Source organism: Mauremys mutica, chromosome 7 (genome assembly GCF_020497125.1).
Source record: "Mauremys mutica isolate MM-2020 ecotype Southern chromosome 7, ASM2049712v1, whole genome shotgun sequence".
In the NCBI taxonomy this organism is placed as follows: Eukaryota; Metazoa; Chordata; order Testudines; family Geoemydidae; genus Mauremys; species Mauremys mutica.
Genome location: NC_059078.1, coordinates 27,086,142 through 27,105,882, shown reverse-complemented (window position 1 = coordinate 27,105,882; position 19,741 = coordinate 27,086,142). Strand labels below are relative to the sequence as shown.

Sequence of the window (19,741 nt, the reverse complement as noted above, 5' to 3'; positions counted from 1 at the left end):
TGGATCTGTATTTCCCCAGGGAACGTCTCTGGAAAGGGGAGTGGGAGGGGGAATATAGGGGTGTCTCGGCCCACGTAATCGACCGAGTGGTGGCAGCCTGAAGGAGACCTACCCTAGGATTTGGGGTGGGGGGAAGACATGCGGGTCCTCACTTTGAAACCGCCCAGTTTCAAGTGAGGGTAGACTCCTGACATGGTGGCAGTGGTGTTTTGGACCCAGAGAGAGAGGCAAGGCTTTTCTACCAGAGGCACTCTGAAGCAGTTTCAGGGTTAGAAGATTTTCAGTTTCTTCCAGGGCTTTCTGTTACAAAGCCCCCTGTGGAGCGGTGTTTTCGTCCATTGTGAGACGAGATATCACTCAGGATTCCTGAGGTGGGGGGGAAGTGCTCAACAAAGTACATTCCCATCCAACAGGAAAAACAGGTTTGGTGGGGGAGAGAGAAACCCTCCAGCCAGGTTTTTTTTTCTCCCTGTGTCTTTTGAAAGGATCAGAAGACAGGAGAACACAAATCCCTAAGGAATAGACCAGATTTTTCTCAGGGGTATTGTTAGCAGCAGCCTTTCAGCTGGGCTGCTGAGTACAGCAACTCAGAGCAGAGGGAGACAGAGGAATTTTTTTTTTACTCTTTCCCTCTTTCTCAGTACAAAACAGTCACATTACACAAACCACAGTTTGCTATACAGAGGATTGCTTTATCTTTCTGTACTCAAGTTATCATAGCCAGGGTTAGGGACTGTCAAACACCACAAACAGTTCACGGACTGCAGAGGGGTGTGGCCAGCGCCAGGACACAGACACAATGAGTGCCAAGGCCGCATCTAAACTGGAAACAAGACACAAAGAACTGCAATTACAAGACATGGAATTACAATTAAAACTCAAGGAGATTGAAATGAAAGAAAAAGCCAAAGAGGCTGATCACAAGAGAGAAATGGAGATAATACAAGCCAAAGAGGCTGAGCACAAGAGAGAAATGGAGAAAATACAAGCCAAAGAGGCTGAGCACAAAAGACAACTGGAGTTGAAAGACAAAGAACTGGAAATCCAGAGACAGGCTCTGGAATTAGAAAAAACTAAACAGCAAACTCCACCCAATCCAACCCCTCTTCAACCTAATGATCAACCTTCTCGGAGAAAATTTCCCGCCTACAGGGCAGGTGAAGATGTTGAGGCCTTCTTAGAAAACTTTGAAAGGGCCTGTCTGGGATACCGTCTTCCTGAAGCAGAATACATGGTAGAGCTGAGGCCACAGCTCTGCGGACAATTAGCCCTGGTGGCAGCTGAAATGCCTAAGGGCCAAATGAACGACTTTCAACTATTTCTAACCAAGGCCAAACTCAGAATGGGCATCAACCCTGATCACGCCCGTCAGCGTTTCAGAAACCAGAAATGGACACCGGAGGAGTCATTTCCAAAACACGCCTCCTACATTGAAAAGCATTTTTCTTCGTGGTTAGCAGGAGCCAAGGTTCAAACCATGGACGAGCTAACCCTCCTGATGATGATGGAGCAGTTCTTGGATGGTGTTCCGGAGAACATTAGACGCTACATCCAAGATGGTAAACCAAAAACTCTCACTGAGGCAGGAGAGATTGGAGCCAGATGGATGGCATCAGTAGACAACACGAACGCTACTGCCAAGGGGAGCGAATCCAACAGGGTACACACCGACACTAAACCCTACCGTCGCGGACCAATCAAACCCACACCTACAACCCACGGACAGTCACACTCTACCTCTTCTTCTACCTCACCAGTCTCCAGTAGACCAACACAAACCGGTGACCCATCAACTGGGCGATGTTTTCAATGCAATGAATTGGGGCATATCAAAGCCAAATGCCCAAAGAACCTAAACCGAGTGCAACTCCTTGCACCTTCACACCAAGGAAAGCCGGACATAGATGTATCTCAAATACCCTTAGAACATAGGGAAACTTTGAGAGTGGACGAAAAGGAGATCATCGCATGGAGAGACACTGCAGCACATGTGTCAGCTATCCACCGAACCTTCGTGGACCCCAAATTCATCAACCAGAAAACCAAAGTGACAATTCGACCCTTCATGTCAAAACCTGTAACATTACCTACTGTACGTTTACCTGTCCAGTACAAGGGCTGGTCAGGGAAGTGGACTTTTGCTGTCTATGACAACCATCCGATTCCCATGCTACTGGGGAACGACTTGGCCCGACACATTGAACGGCAAAAAACAGAGGGAGTGGTTACACGCAGCCAAGCCAGACGAGCTGCCGGACCCATCCCTGTTCCTGAGCCATCCACCGAGACCCCGTCTGTGTTACCAGAGACCCAGACAGAGGGGGTGGAACCGGATCCCAGGCCAACACCTACGGCAGCCATAGTACATCCAGTCCCAGAACCGGAACTGGAAGAGCAACCAGCGCCAGCACCGGCGCCAGCGCTTGCAACTCCACCGCCAGAGGGCGCCAACGGGCCTGAACTGGCAGAAGCAGCAAACAACCCTACCCAAGAGGCTCAGCCGGAGCCTGAAATGACACTTTGTGCACCAGCGGGGAGCGGTCCACAGTCAACGGAAACAACCTCATCACCTACATCGCTTCCAGAGGAACTGGTGTCTCCCGCCTCAAGGGAACAGTTCCAGAAAGAGCAGGAAGCTGATGACAGCCTCAAGAAAGCATGGGCGGCGGCACACAGCAACCCACCGCCTCTCAGCTCTACTACCCGATCCCGGTTCGTTGTGGAGAACGGACTGTTATACAAGGAATTTCTTTCTGGTGGACACCAGGAGGGCTGGCATCCTCAAAAACGGTTGCTCGTTCCGACCAAGTACCGGGAAAAGCTCTTAAGCTTAGCCCATGATCACCCTAGTGGCCATTCTGGGGTGAAACGAAGCAAAGACAGGTTGGGAAGGTCCTTTGACTGGGAGGGGATGGGCAAGGCGGTAACCACTTACGTCCGGTCTTGTAAGGTATGCCAAACGGTAGGAAAACCCCAAGACCAGATCAAGGCCCCTCTCCAACCACTTCCCATAATGGAGGTCCCATTTCAGCGAGTAGCTGTGGATATTATGGGTCCTTTCCCAAAGAAGACCCCCAGAGGAAAGCAGTACATACTGACTTTTGTGGACTTTGCTACCAGATGGCCGGAAGCAGTAGCTCTAGGCAACACCAGGGCTAACACTGTGTGCCAGGCCTTAACTGACATTTTTACCAGGGTGGGTTGGCCCTCTGAAATTCTTACAGATTCGGGAACAAACTTCCTATCAGGGACCATGAAAGACCTGTGGGAAACTCATGGGGTGCATCACTTGGTTGCCACCCCGTACCATCACCAAACTAATGGCCTAGTGGAAAGGTTCAATGGAACTTTGGGGGCCATGATCCGCAAATTCGTCAATGAACACTCCAATAATTGGGATCTAGTGTTACAACAGTTGCTGTTTGCCTACAGGGCTGTTCCACATCCCAGTTTAGGATTCTCACCATTCGAGCTGGTGTATGGCCATGAGGTTAAGGGGCCATTACAGCTGGTAAAGCAGCAATGGGAGGGGTTTACACCTCCTCCAGGGACTAACATTCTGGACTTTGTAAGCAACCTTCAAAACACCCTCCGAGACTCTTGGGCCCTTGCTCGAGAGAGCTTAAAGGATGCTCAAGCGGAGCAAAAGGTCTGGTATGATCGACATGCCAAGGAGCGGTCCTTCAAGGTAGGAGACCAGGTCATGGTCTTGAAGGCGCAACAGGCCCATAAGATGGAAGCGTCCTGGGAAGGACCATACATGGTCCAGGAGCGCCTAGGAGCTGTTAACTACCTCATAACATTCCCTGATTCCTCTTTAAAGCCTAAAGTGTTTCATGTTAACTCTCTAAAGCCCTTTTATCCCAGAGAATTACAGGTCTGTCACTTTACAGTTCAGGAAGGAGATGACACCGAGTGGCCTGAAGGTGTCTACTACGAAGGTAAACGAAATGGTGGTGTGGAAGAGGTGACCCTCTCCACAACCCTACAACGTCTACAGCGGCAACAGATCAAGGGACTGTGCACTGACTTCGACCCCTTGTTCTCAGCCATCCCAGGACGGACTGAGCGAACCTACCACTCCATTGACACAGGTAATGCTCACCCGATTAGAACACCACCCTACCGGGTGTCACCTCATGCCAAAGTTGCTATTAAACAGGAGATTGACAACATGTTGGAGATGGGTATCATCCGCCCTTCTACCAGTGCATGGGCATCTCCAGTGGTTCTGGTTCCCAAACCAGATGGGGAAATACGCTTTTGTGTGGACTACCGTAAGCTCAATGCTGTAACTCGTCCAGACAACTATCCAATGCCACGCACTGATGAGCTATTGGAAAAGTTGGGACGTGCCCAGTTCATCTCTACCATTGATTTAACCAAGGGATACTGGCAGGTACCACTAGATGAACCCGCCAGGGAAAAATCTGCCTTCATCACCCATGCAGGGGTGTATGAGTTTACTGTGCTTCCATTCGGACTGCGGAATGCACCTGCCACCTTCCAAAGGCTGGTGGATGGTCTACTAGCAGGATTGGAAGACTGTGCAGTTGCATACCTCGATGATGTGGCCATTTTTTCTGATTCATGGCCCGAACACCTAGAACATTTGAAAATGGTTTTAGAGCGCATCAGGCAGGCAGGACTAACTGTTAAGGCCAAAAAGTGTCAAATAGGCCACAACAGAGTGACTTACCTAGGACACCAGGTGGGTCAAGGAACCATCAACCCCCTACAGGCCAAGGTGGAGGCTATCCAACAGTGGCCTGTCCCAAGGTCAAAGAAACAGGTCCAATCCTTCTTAGGTTTGGCCGGATATTACAGGCGATTTGTACCACACTACAGCCAAATCGCTGCCCCACTAACTGATCTGACCAGGAAAACCCAGCCAAATGCAGTTAAGTGGACTGATGAGTGTCAGAAAGCCTTTACCCAGCTTAAGGCGATGCTCATGTCGGACCCTGTATTAAGGGCCCCAGACTTTGACAAACCCTTCCTAGTTACCACCGATGCATCTGAACGTGGGGTAGGAGCGGTCCTAATGCAGGAAGGACCAGATCACAACTTCCATCCTGTCGTATTTCTCAGCAAGAAACTGTCTGAGAGGGAAAGCCACTGGTCCATCAGTGAAAAAGAATGTTACGCCATTGTGTATGCCTTGGAAAAGCTACGCCCATACGTTTGGGGCCGGCAGTTCCAGCTACAAACTGACCATGCTGCGCTAAAGTGGCTTCACACCAACAAGGGAAACAACAAGAAACTTCTCCGCTGGAGCTTAGCTCTCCAAGACTTTGACTTTGACATTCAACACATTTCAGGAGCTTCCAACAAAGTTGCTGATGCACTCTCTCGTGAAAGTTTCCCAGAATCAAGTGGCTAAAAAGTGTTATTAACATGTTTTCATGCTTTGTAGTCTATGTAATAGTGCATGTGTTTTATTGCTCTGTTTGTTTTACAGTTCTAGGAGGAAATCGCCGCCAGTGGATCCCACTGTAGCGATTTGGGGGGCGTGTCATGAATAGTTAGTAAAGGGTTAAAACATAGTACCTGGTGGACACCTGACCTGAGGACCAATCAGGGAAGAGAATTTGAAACTCCTAGGAGGGAACTTTTCCCTCTGTTTGGGGGGGGTCTTTGTCTTTAGCCGTCTGGAGTTACAAGGGTCCAGATGTTTTAATCAAGTCTACAAGTTTCCACCTTTCTGAACTAATTTCTTCTAGTCAAGATAGTGAGTATTAGAAAGATACGTTGTGTCCTCACCTAATAATCCTATGCTTGCAATTCTGTGTGTTTGTTATTGATTATTCTTATTCTGCTGTTTTGTGTACTGAGAAAGAGAGAGGATTCTCTCCAAAACTTAGCAAGGTTATACCCTATGAGTGTCCAGCTTGGGCTCATAGAGATTCTGTATTTTCTTGTTTTCCTTTTAATAAATTCTTTCTATAAAGACTTGATTAAATCCCTTCTACTGTGGATAGGGGGAGGGGCGAAGACACTCTCTCGGTGGTGAGACAGGCTTATCTCCGGGCAGAGAAGGGAGGGGGGAGATAGTTCCTCCTGGGTTTGATTCAAACAGTTGAATCAGGTATCTCTTTCCAGTGGCTAGGAGAGAGAGAGGGGGGGAGGTTTCCCTCCGATGAGTGGATCTGTATTTCCCCAGGGAACGTCTCTGGAAAGGGGAGTGGGAGGGGGAATATAGGGGTGTCTCGGCCCACGTAATCGACCGAGTGGTGGCAGCCTGAAGGAGACCTACCCTAGGATTTGGGGTGGGGGGAAGACATGCGGGTCCTCACTTTGAAACCGCCCAGTTTCAAGTGAGGGTAGACTCCTGACAACTTCCAACCTCAGCTTTGTGTAGGTTGATTTCTGGTACATTATTTCTAGATGTTCAGTTATGCAAGGTTTAAAAAATGACCCAAATATATGAACAACATTAAAAGTTCTGACAGTGAAATAGTGTTTTTCTTTTCCTTGTGCTTGTGTGAAATGATCTGGTAAAATAGAAGCTGCAGAAATAATGCATTTTTTGTGTCTGTTTTCTCAAATGATAAATGCTCTTGGCTCAGTGGAGGAGTTCTTGGCTCTGTGGAGGATTTCATACTAAATGATTATTTTACTAACGGAATCAGAGTTTCAAATATTTCTTGTAATGTAGCAAATCAAAAGTTGCTTGGACTCAATCTTCTTGAGAGCTAGAAATCCACTTATCAGAGGAAGTGTTCAGCTGTGACCTTAACCTTTCATGAAATGATGTGCTACTCCCCAGCATTTACTTACTGTTAAGTTATTGAGACTGTTTTCCTTCTTTAGCAATGTAAATGTGTCATTGCAGGCTTTAGAAATAATACTGGTCAGAGCATTTCAATGTCTTGTGAACTGAAGTAAAGCATAGAATATTGGAAAACCTATTTATTTAAAATATTATGTACGGTGCCACCAAATATATTCACAGAGTGCAGAGAGAGCAGCTGAACAAGGTGTTGCTTTGAGAAACCATCCAGGGTTGTAACACTATGAGATTTTACTCCCCCCCCCCAAAAGACATAAGCCCCATTTCCTGTCCCTAACCCTTGTAATCACGGTGGTTTGCTCAGTTGCAGTTTTGATGGGACAGCCGCTGTTTTTCTCAAGATTGCATCAGAGTGGAAGAAATAATCATATTTTATATGAAATTCATTTGAAATTGAATAAATCAGCAACAATACAGAAGTTCACGGCTGCAAAGTTCCTGTTAAGACAATGATGGAAGTCTGTGGTTCAGACTTTTCTCTAGTACAGTGGTGGGCAACCTGCAGCCCATCAGGGTAATCCGCTGGCGGGCTGCGAGACAGTTTGTTTACGTTGACCGTCCGCAGGCACGGCTGCCCGCAGCTCCCAGTGGCTGGGGTTCACCATTCCCGGCCAACGGGAGCTGTGGGAAGCAGTGGCCAGTATGTCCCCGCAGGCCGCCGGTTGCCCACCACTGCTCTAGTGGAAGGAAGGAAATCTATTTATAACTGTGGCCGTCACTTAAGTTTTATTGTTCTCCACATATTTTTAACAGTTCAAACCTTCTGTATTAATATTTACCATAAAGCCAACTTGCTTCTAGATCCAATCCACGTTTCCCAGTCTCATGCATAGTGAGCATTGTAGAAAAATTGTATAGACGTGCACAAATTAAATCGGACTTCTTCCCATTAAACATAGTCACTAGGGTGCCAGGATACTAAAAACAGCTGGTGGTCTTTCCAACCACAAAATGTCTCCATTTTTGGAATCTGCTGCCTTTGGCAGCAAAAATAATATAAGAAGTACTTTTAAGGCTATGAAACTGCTGATGCAAAATACATATTAAATAAACTCCTTAGCTGCCAAGATCCTGCAGATAAGTATATACTCCTAGTTTGATGCAAATATTCACAGAGGCTTCCAACAGACTGCTAGACATGTGTCGTCATAGAAGATGTGTGGTCTTTTCAATGAGAGCTTAAATAATATCCTCAATTTTCTCCAACTCTTTCTGTATGTTGAAATATATTCATGTGTAAAGGGGTTTATGGGTCGCCATATCCCTAAGGGCAGCTGACCATCTACAGGAGCCATTACCTTGTATCCCTCTGCTTTGGTCTCAGTGCATTTCAGTGGTCTGGGTTCTTATTTATTAACTGGTGGTGCCTCCACCTGACTATTTAAGGTAGTCAGGAACCCTTCTGTACCTCCCTATGTGGTTTCAACCTGTCCCAGTACTTACCCTGTGACTAACCTGATATGTCGTACATATACACTTCTGAACCAACAAACAATGTACACTTTATTTACAAAGGGAAATGTAGAGGACTCATATAAGGGGAAGGAGAAGATGGATTTGGAGTGGGTAACAAAAGTAACAAAGTAACAAAACTCCCCAAGTAACAAAACTCCCAGGGTGAATTTCCCTGGATTCATGAATCTAGTTTATTTCACATTAGTGGACTCCGTAATATGGAGGAACCCACATACATTGAGGCATTGCAGGCCTGAAGATGCTTGTGTGTGGCGAGATGATGAAGATATCAGTTTGCCCAGGGGGCTAACCTCTGTACAGCAGCAATAGGCGTTACAGTGGGAAAAAGCTTCCATGGTGTAGCAGTCTCCTCGGTGTTTCCAAGATCAGTTGTCCTCTCCCAGAGTAGTTTGCCAATCCCCTTTCAGGGCAAATAGGCAACATCATTGCAAGGGAAGACAGCCAGGGGAGTGCCAGTGTTTCCTCAGGCAGGTGGAGGCAGTCAGGGAGCACCTGCACTCCCCTGAGGCAGAACTGTCCTTCTCTCATCCCCCCTCCTATTGGCTTAGTCAGCCTTCTATCCCTCAAGGTTTGCCCAGTCACCGTTGGTGAAGTGAGCACACTGCAGTCTTCCCTGTCTCTCATTTACCCACAGCAAACTTGGCTCCCTTTTTCATCAGACCCATTAACCTGGGTTACAAATGTTAATTAAGACAAGTGAAAGTACAGTAACTCCTCACTTAGAGTCGTCCCAGTTAATGTTGTTTTGTTGTTACATTGCTGATCAGTTAGGGAACATGCTCATTTAAAGTTGTGCAGTGCTCCCTTCTAATGTCGTTTGGCAGCTGCCTGCTTTGTCCACTGTTTGTAGGAAGAGCAGCCCCTTGCAGCTAGCTGGTGGGGGCTTGTAACCAGGGTGGACCGGCAGCCCCCCTGTCAGCTCCCCATCCCCTAAGTTCCCTGTGCTGCAGCCACCCAGCAGGCTATCAATTGCTGGCAGTTCAGCTGTCCCTCCCCCCACTGCCGTGTGCTGCTCCTGCCCTCTGCCTTGGAGCTGCTCCCAGAAACTCCTGCTTGTTGTGCAGTGGAGGGGGGGGAGGCTAATGTCAGGGTGTCCCCCTCTCCCCTGCTTCTGCACCCTGCTTACCCCTTCTCCATATGGAGCAGGGAGGGGACACAGACGGAGAGAGACATAGAGCACTTGGGGCAGCAGCTGCTGTCTCAACTTCCTGATCCACTTAAAAGGACAATGCACTTACGAGTGGGTCCGCTTACTTAAAGGGGCAGTGTGCATCTCTCTCTCTCCCGCACACAAGGTGTGTGTCTGTCTCTGTCTTCTATGCTGTCTCCCCTCCCTCGTGTTCGTGCTGTCTTGTGTGAGAGGCTACATTAACAACAATGTGTTAACCCTTGAGGGCTCAGCCAAGTGCTAGTTCATTATTTAGCAGCAAGATATTCCCTGGGAAATATCCCTCCCTCTTCCACCCTCTAACTTCACCACCTCAGCCAAGCTTCACAATCATCATAGCTGTGAACAGTATTAAATTGTTTGTTTAAAACCTATACTGTGTGTATATCTATGGAATATATAGTTTTTTGCCCGGTGAAAAAAATTTCCCTGGAACCTAACTCCCCCCCCATTTACATTAATTCTTATGGGGAAATTGGATTTGCTTAACATCATTTTGCTTAAAGTCGCATTTTTCAGGAACATAACTACAACGTTAAGCAAGGAGTTACTATAATATGTATGAACAGACATCAGTGTAAAATTGTAGACTTATGTTGCGCATTAGTTTTCATTTTCTCCATGAAAATCATCCACTTTTATTTTAATAGTCTGTAAATCCGTCTTTTTAAAAAACACTAATCACTCAAAATAGAGATTTTTTAGAAATAGTTTCTCACAACACACTGATAGAATATATCGCATAATAACGGGAGTGACAAGAAAAAATTGTCTTAGAGCTGCATCAGTCAGTTTCCACAAACAATAATTTTCTGGTTTTCTTCACTTGATCTCACCTTGTTATGACCTGAAAACAATCTCTTCAAGCAATTCATTTAAGACGACTTTCCAGGAACTCAAAGGTCAATTGTTAAAAAAACACTTTTATCAGAATCGGATATGTTAAACACTGATCATGCAGACTGAAATAAGCATTTCAGGGAATTGCCCCTCTACGTGCTGACCTATTGATATAATAAGCACAGCAGTTCTTCAAGGCAGTCTTTTTAGACCTGGACTTATCAAAAAATATCACGGAGGAAAGCAGGCAGCTTTTAATGGAATCAGATTTTTCAGAACACTACTTTTTGGCACAATTGATATATTTTACAATAATGTGTCACTGCCTACTGTGGACTCTGTTCTTTCGCTTGCTCTGATCAGTGAAAATGAAGTAGTTGCTGTGCATGGATAACAAGCTACTTTATGCTCATTTGATCAAAGTGGGTAGAAGAACACAAAATTGGGATTAGTTAATTATGTAAAATGGCATAAATACCCTTGGGGGATAGTAGCCTAAATTCTGCTTGTTCTATTAACATGGCAGATTTTTAAAAAATACAAAATTCAGGTTGGTTTAAATGAAGCTTTTCAAAACTAGTTAGAGTTTAATTAATAGACTCCTTTTGAAAAGTCTATTAGAACAAAATTGCACAATGGTAAGTCTTTAGTATGTACTGCTGAAATGGCAATGTTATAGAAAATCAGAAATTCATAGTGCACCTAGAAGCAGGGGCAGCTCCAGACCCCAGCATGTCAAGCGCGTGCTTGGGGCGGCATGCCGCAGGGGGCGCTCTGCCGGTCGCCGGGAGGGCGGCAGGTGGCTCCGGTGGACCTCCCGCAGGCGTGCCTGCGGAGGGTCCGCTGGTCCCGCGGCTCCGGTAGACCTCCCGCAGGCGTGCCTGCGGAGGGTCCGCTGGTCCCACGTAGCTTCGATGGCCGCGCGGGACCAGCGCACCCTCCGCAGGCATGCCTGCAGGAGGTCCACCGGAGCCGCGGGACCAGCGACCGGCAGAGCGCCTCCCACGGTATGCCGCCCTGCTTGGGGCGGCGAAATGTTTAGAGCCACCCCTGCCTAGAAGTTAACAGAGAAATCTTATATTTCCCCTGATCTTCATGATATTAATTCCATGGGCAATTTTTAGTTACAAAACTTGTTAGACAGTAATTAATGTAATTGGCTCAAATATTTAGTTTAGTTTAGATTCCAGGAGAGTACTACAGCTGCTTCTTTATTGATCCTGTTCATGAAAGTTTCTCCCATGGGTATTGATCAAAAAGATTATATAGTTCACAAAATGTCCCGTCTAAATAGGTCATTACAGACATGTAGTCAGGCTTAAGTGAGTATAGACCATTGTTTTCTGAAAATTTTAGTATGGCAAAAGAGAACCCTTCTTGCTATATGTTTCCTGAGCTTGTGCTTACTGTCCATCACTGGAATTTACTCTCGGTCTTGAAGATCTATCTGAATTCAAGTATTATCAGCTTTTTTTCGTTGTTGCACTTTCTCTGGAGTCTCAATATGATGTTAAAAATAATTGTGGCACTCAGTCTTCCCTCAGACTAACTGCACTAACACCAGTGGAGATGAACTGGTGTTACCAATGGTGGGAAATCTAAAAAAACAAACAAACAAACAAAAACCCTTCTTAGTGTAGATAGGTCTTCAGAGAGTGATGAAATGATTGCCTTGGGGCACAAAACAATCATACTATGTATTGTATTGTCCCCCAGCTTGCTTTTCTTTCAGGCATCCATTACTCATTTTGCAAGAATGTTGATGTTACAAATGGAAAATTATTTTTATATGATTGCAAACAAAAATAAATGCTACAAAAAAAATCTGCAGATATTGGTTTGAATGTTTATTTTAATTCACTTCAGCTGCGTTTATTTCCTTTTCACGTTTCTTTAGTATGAACACTTGTGCAGTTCACCTTTTCTAGCATGAATGGTCACAGAAAATGATATTTTGGGCTCATAAACTCAAATGTCTCAGAAACCAAATTCCAAGAAACCTGATTGTAAAGTGTTATGCTAATTGTTTTCATTCCCTAAGTCAGTCAATTTCATGTCACTTTTATGTGACTAGCGAAACTGATTAAAAATCTTCTATTTGGGATTTTGAATTTTGACCTGATTATAGAATAAGAGAAAAATCACCAAAAATAAAATAAATAATAAATTGAATAAAATAAATAGGATTAAGTTGAATAAATTCAAGAAAACCTTGTTTTGTTTGCAGCATTCCATAAGCAGAAATAGGCAAACACTTGTCAAATATTTTTGTAACAGATTAACTGTTTACTCATCTTTAGTATTGTCATAAACAGTTAGTTAAGGGTTAAGGGTTTTTTCAACCTGTAAAGGGTTAACAGGCAGTACCTGTGAACACCTGACCAAAGGACCAATCAGGGACAAGATATTTTCAAATCCCTGTGGAGGGAAGTTTTTTTTTCTGTTCTTTTGTTTTTTAGAGAGTCTCTCTTGGGAATTAAGGGAGTCCAGACATCTTAATCAAGTCCTCCCAGGTTTCTGCAATAAATTCTTCTATTCAAGCTAGTGAGTATTAGCAAGGAACTAGTATTCTTATACTTTTATTTCTATATTTGCAATTCTGTGTTTTGCTATAGAATTTCTTTAATTCTGTACTGTATTGCTTTTACTGAGAAAGAAAGGAGGGGGAATTCTCTCCAGAGACTGATAAGTTTAGACCCTGTGTATTGTTCCATCTTGGTTACAGAGACAGTTACTTTCTTTTTATTCTTTTAATAAATTCTTTTCTTTTCTTTGGACTTGGTTAATTCCTTCTCTTGTGGAAATTCAGGGGAAGGGGAGGGGGGAAGAGAGAGTTCCTCCTGGGTTTGATTCAAGGAGTTTGAATCAGGTATCTCACCTAGGCACTAGGAGAGGGGAGGGGGAAAAGTAAATCCCTCTTTGTTTGATTCAAGGAGTTTGAATCAAGGTATCTCTCTCCAGGACAAGGGAAGGGGGAGGAAGCAGAGGGGAATGGTTATTTCTCGTAGTTGTAAGAACTCCATGGATTTGGGGCTCTTGGGATCCCCAAGGATTTTGGGGAAGGACTGTGTCCCAATACACGTACATTATTGGGTGGTGGAAGCTTTTACCAGATCTAAACTAGGATTTTAGTTTAGGGGAGTCAATGCAGGTCCCCATTTTGGAACCCAACAGCTCTAAGTGGGGGTGAGACCTATGACAAGTATAAAACAAGATCAAACTTATTTGCAACTGGGACAAGTTACAATCTATACATTGTGACAGAGAGTCCTGTGGCACCTTATAGACTAACAGATGTATTGGAGCATAAGCTTTCGTGGGTGAATAGCCACTTCGTCAGACACATGTGGTGGAAATTTCCAGAGGCAGGTTTAAATATGCAGGCAAGAATCAGTCTAGAGATAACGAGGATAGTTCAATCAGGGAGGATGAGGCCCTCTTCTAGCAGTTGAGGTGTGAACACTAAGGGAGGAGAAACTGCTTTTGTAGTTGGCTAGCCATTCCCAGTCTTTGTTTAATCCTGAGCTGATGGTGTCAAATTTGCAAATGAACTGAAGTTCAGTAGTTTCTCTTTGGAGTCTGGTCCTGAAGTTTTTTTGGTGCAGGATGGCTACCTTTAAATCTGCTTTTGTGTGTCCAGGGAGGTTGAAGTGTTCTCCTACAGGTTTTTGTATATTGCCATTCCTAATATCTGATTTGTGTCCATTTATCCTTTTACGTAGGGATTGTCCAGTTTGGCCGATGGGCATTGCTGGCACATGATGTCATATATAACATTGGTGGACATGTAGGTGAATGAACCGGTGATGTTGTGGCTGATCTGGTTAGGTCCTGTGATGGTGTCACTGATGTAATATGCGGGCAGAGTTGGCATCGAGGTTTGTCGCATGGATTGGTTCCTGAGTTAGAATTACTATGGTGCGGTGTGTGGTCGCTGGTGAGAATATGCTTAAGGTTGGCGGGTTGTCTGTGGGTCAGGACTGGCCTGCGATACCCACACCAGGAAATAAGGAAGCAAATCAACAGAGCCAGACATGTACCCAGAAGTCTCCTGCTGCAAGACAAGCCCAAGAAAGAAACCAACAGAACTCCACTGGCCATCACCTACAGTCCTCAGCTAAAACCTCTCCAACGCGTCATCAGTGATCTACAACCCATCCTGGACAGCGATCCCTCACTTTCACAGGCCTTGGGAGGCAAGCCAGTCCTCGCCCACAGACAACCCACCAAGAGAAACTTCTGAACTTGAGTTCATTTGCAAATTTGACACCATCAGCTCAGGATTAAACAAAGACTGGGAATGGCTAGCCAACTACAAAAGCAGTTTCTCCTCCTTTGGTGTTCACACATCAGCTGCTAGAAGAGGGCCTCATCCTCCCTGATTGAACTAACCTCATTATCTCTAGACTGATTCTTGCCTGCATATTTATGCCTGCCTCTGGAAATTTCCACCACATGCGTCTGACGAAGTGGCTATTCACCCACGAAAGTTTATGCTCCAATACGTCTGTTAGTCTGTAAGATGCCACAGGACTCAGAGGTGGCCACGCTACCCAGAGGTAGCCATGTTAGTCTGGACCTGTAAAAAGCGGCAAAGAGTCCTGCGGCACCTTATAGACTAACAGAAGTATTGGAGCATAAGCTTTCATGGGTGAATACCCACTTCGTCAGATGCACGTGGTGGAAATTTACAGAGACAGGTATAAATAGATTGATTCTTGCCTCCATATTTATACCTGCCTCTGGAAATTTCTATAGTCTATTAGTCTGTAGTCTGTTAGTCTATAAGGTGCCACAGGACTCTTTGTTGTCATTATTTGTTTTAGTTTGTTTTTTTTCCATTAGGTTACTATGGAAATATTTAGAATTCTGTAGCATACAGTAGCTCAGTATGTCTCTGCCAGCCTGATCCAGATAAAAGAGGGCTTCTCTGGTGCTGCCCAGGGTATAAATACCTGCCATTCTCTTGGTCAGCAGGCAGGGTAGTGCTCCCTGCCCTCCCCCCAGCTCTTTCCTGCTCCCTGTAAACTTTTCCCCTGTACTATGACTGTAGGGTGGAATCCTTAAAAGGGCAACAACCTTTTGCTTCCTGCCAGCTGGACAAGGATGCCATGTTGAGCTGTGGTGAGTGCATTGTCTTTAAGAAGATACTCTATCTTAGACGATTGTGTCATCTTATGATGCAGTAACTGGGGAGTACAATACTGGAAAATATGTAAACATCTTGTTATGTCCTTGATTCAGCAAAGAACTTAAGCATATATTTAAGTCAGTGGGACTTAAGCACTCACTTAAGAGCTTTTCTGAATCAGGGCTGCAAGAAGCATGTGCCATGTCTATTGTACATTTTATGGCTTGGTGGTCAAAATTGAAAATATCAAATTTGAGCTGCAGTGCTTAGCTTTTAATCACATGATAGTACTTCTATTTCCTGAACCAGTGAGCATAACTCTTACAATGAGATTTCCTGGAAGAATCTGCTTACTGTGAGTGGGCATGTGACTGTCAAATAGGACTATTCATATGAGTAAAGTTGTGCACATGCTTAAGTGTTTGCAGGATCAGAGCATTAATTTGCTAATTTTGAAAAGTCTTAACTTTTACTGGCAGTGCCTGAGCTTAAGAATGGTGCGTGGAGCTTGTAGAGATTTAAAAAAAACTAATATGTAGTGGAACATGACCACAAGCCAAATCATAGATTATTAGGGTTGGAAGGGACCTCAAGAGATCATCTAGTCCAACCCTCTGCTCAAAGCAGGACCAATCCCCAAATAGCCCCTTCAGGGATTGAACTCAGAACCCTGGGTTTAGCAGGCCAATGCTCAAACCACTGAGATATCCCTCCCCCCAATGATATTGCTTTTCTTGACTTTGAATGTGAGCTCCTCAGATCAGGGATTTTGATTCATATTTGTCTCTATAATATGATCTAGCATTAAAAAATAATATATTCAACAGTAAGTGTTCATATATTTCTCATATATAAACACATTTCTCATTAGTGTTTATTTTTTAAAGTGTCCCACCATGATGCTCGCATGTCTTTGATAAGTAGTTGTGTATCTTATTATTGTAACTCCTATGCATCCTCCTAGTATCTTAAATGAACTTTGATGGTAAACTCCTCAGAGCAGGAACCTCACATTACTTATCTGTTCGTGGAGGCACCTAATAATAATAATAATAATTCATATGCTTGCTTCTGTTCCTGATGAAGCTATGGAACTGGAATAGAATAATTCTATAGAATAATTAAATATAATTAATAATATGAAAAGGATATATCATGATATTAAATTTGATGGGTTCATCCCTAATTACATACTATCGTATTCTTCTTGCCATAATGGGAGTTTTGCCAATTACTTCGTTCATAGCCAGCAAGAGTAAACCCTTAGAGAGAGGGAGTCAGATTACAAAACTATAGCCTGATTATGAAAACCTTTATGGCTGAGTGTATTGACTATTATGGGATTAATGGTGGGAGGGGAATACACTACCATCTTCAGGACTGATCCCAAATAAAATGCAGTTGTTTTATTATTATTGTAAACACCAATACAGAAATAAAATTCAAAATGTTGGCATCAGAAAAGAATAAAAGGAGGCCAGAAATGAATGGCTGACATGCTTTTGGGATGTATTTGTCTCTCCATTCCTGTCTAATTCTTATTCATGCTACCAAGAGTTACTTGTGCATACACATGCATTGAAGAGAGAAGAGACCACAAAGTAGGATTTGTCCTCATTTGTTCCTGTGAAAGGGCACTTTGTTGTTTAGGGGTAGCCTTATGCATGTATATAAAGTTAAGCACATGCTTACATGGTTTTCTAAATCAGGACCTAAGAAGAGCTAGATTATTAAAGTTCTGTTTAATTTTAGTTGAAGGAGGCTAGCTCTGGGGACCTAAAACTAGAGGGGACTAGGGACATATCACTAGTTTAAAATAAGGTCTTTTTGTTTATACCATTTGCTGTTATGTATGTTTGAGCAGTTTTGGTTCCTTTCCCCACAGTGGAAAGGATGAATACATTTTATTCTGTTTTTCACCATTGGCGTTCTGGATCTAACAGATCCATCTTAGTAAAAGTGTTTTTGCATTAACTAGCCCTCCAGTACCCAACTGAATACCAAGGAAATGTACAAAAGCCAGAAAAAATGGAGTGTGCATCGAGTTACAAGTTGTCAGAATTTCAAGTAACTTCCTTTTACAATTCTACTTTCTTGCAGAAATACAAAGAATATGAGAAGGATGTTTCAATAGAAGAAATTGATGGCCTTCAGCTTGTGAAAAAGCTAGCAAAAAGTATGGAAGAAATGTTTCATAAAAAGTCTGAAGCTGTACGGGTAAGTAGCAGATCATTTTGCTTTAATATTTTGTGCAGTTGTACAAAATGTGCCAGTAACTTAGAATGTTGTATCCATGGTAATTGAAGGTGATGGTGTAAAAAGTGTCGAAAGACTTCGGAAGTCTTTTTAAGGTCCAGTCTCAGAAGTAGATTTATCTACCATCAGTTAGATAAATTTGATAATCATGGAAAAGCTTTGCATATGTGGCAAGCTTTGAAGTACCAGTTTATTACAAATATTCTTAGTGTCATATTTGCTGATAAAATAATGGTATACCTATATCTGTATATTAACAAAACCAAACCAAAGCAGAATTAATTACAGTACCCTGTTAACAATAATATTGGACGGGATCTGCCTAGTCTAATCTCCCTTGATTGAACAATCTGATTCCCCTCCCCGCCCCATCTGTGGTAAATGTGTAACACAGGCTGGCAAATGTGTCTACTGTACATAATTTTCTGCTTGTCTCATATTGCTGAAACTCCTTTCCACTGCAATGTTTATAAAGGGTGGAGTGGCAATTTGTGTTTTCAGAGTCATATATGCTGATTTTAGTGACAAAAATAAATGTTTTTAACCACTTTTGATTCCGGTTAGCTTTGCACAACCCACACAGCTGAGAGAGTGAGCTGTATTCTGTTTCTTCTTGGGTATCATCAACAATTGTTAACTTCCATTCATTTATACATGTGCAAAATGCCAGCCACCTGCATACATGGGTAGGGGAAATTGATGGGGCCGGCGGTGAAAGGAGGTCAGTCCCAGAGGCAAGGGACAGAGACCCTCAGCAAGGGACAAAAGGTAGCTCCTCCTCTGGGAGTCTGTGGCGTTCATTGGTTGGCTGGAGGAGGGGGATGCCGATTGGACAGCATTTCCCAGCTCCCAGGATTTAGCCTAGTGCACGGGCCATGCGGAACCTCTTTTGGCTCTGTTCCAGCAGGGTTACTCACCCGCTTGCAGCAGCAATCCTCGTCCTCCTCAGGATGTAAAAGAAGATGGGTGAAAGTGAATAGACAGGTCACCAAGATATTCCTGGACATAGGGGGTCCAGTGGTACAGCACAGGAGCATCTGTTACAATTGGCCAGAAGTTTTCCAAGTTGATTGTGTACATTTGTTAAATGGAGGTGCTGACATAGGGGTACACTCAGCCGTTCTCAAACTGTGGGTCAGGACCCCATTTTAATGGGGTTACCGGGGCTAGCGTGAGACTTGCTGGAGCCCAGGGCTGAAGCTGAAGCCTGGGGGCAGCTGGGCTCAAGTACTGCCTTCCCGCCGGAGGTCATGTAGTATTTTTTGTTTTCAGAAGAGGGTCATGGTGCAATGAAGTTTGAGAACGGTTATGAGGGTCTGTATTGGGCAGGCATTGATACAGGAGGTGTGCGGTGTGGTTGGGTATGTGTGTGTGGGGTGACAAAGATAGTCACTGGTGCCCCCTGTGGCTAGTTTCCTGTGCAGTTAAGAGAGGTAAAAGACCTGGAATTTTGGTGATGGGCCTTGGGCTCAGGTGATAGGGTGAGACCTTGTGGCCCTCTCAGGCTAAGATCCTCAGGGACAGAGGGTGCTAGGACTCAGAGAGAACTGAGTCATGCGGGTAAGCTGAGGAGACACTACCCCACATTACGGGTAAGGTGCCCCGCACTGGAACCAATTAAATGGCTAGTATAGGAGAGTATCGGTGGTGGGTGGGTAGCTCCCCTCCCTTGTGATAAAGTTTAATTAAAGTTGTGGTCTGCCACCAAATTCTATGCATTTTGTCCTCATTTTGCTGCTGTGTCCACATCAGTGCACTGAAGGTCCTGCGATTCCAGAAATGTCACTGAAAGCAGCAATTGAAGACACTGGGGTTTCGCTGGTCTGACTGAAGGCAAAATTTGACCTGTAGAACTGTTTTTCTTGTGCATGATCAGAAAAAGTAAAGAATTCTGCAAGACGTCCAGATTCAAGGTTGAGTTTTCTGGGTTGACTGTAAAATAAAATGCCTTTTAACCTATAAACTGAGCACATTTGACAGGGAGGCTCTCAGAGATAATATACATGATACTCCACAATGCTATTTTTACTGCCCCTTTTTAGAGCAGAACCTGCACTTGAACATCTTCTGCAGGGAG

At 44.2% G+C, this 19,741-nt stretch overlaps 1 protein-coding gene across 10 annotated transcripts in view; it reads left to right on the top strand.

Annotated features, from left to right (window-relative positions):
* The window catches only part of CACNA2D3 (calcium voltage-gated channel auxiliary subunit alpha2delta 3), a 752,236-nt gene that overhangs the window by 181,205 nt on the left and 551,290 nt on the right, over positions 1–19,741 (top strand). For 9 of the 10 annotated variants that reach the window (XM_045024490.1, XM_045024489.1, XM_045024494.1 and 6 more), the window contains exon 3: positions 17,509–17,625. In XM_045024490.1, coding sequence (XP_044880425.1) covers positions 17,509–17,625 — 117 coding nt within the window. Of the gene's footprint in view, positions 1–15,330; positions 15,402–17,508; positions 17,626–19,741 lie in introns of all 10 variants that reach the window. The other variant, XM_045024491.1, reaches the window with a different exon arrangement.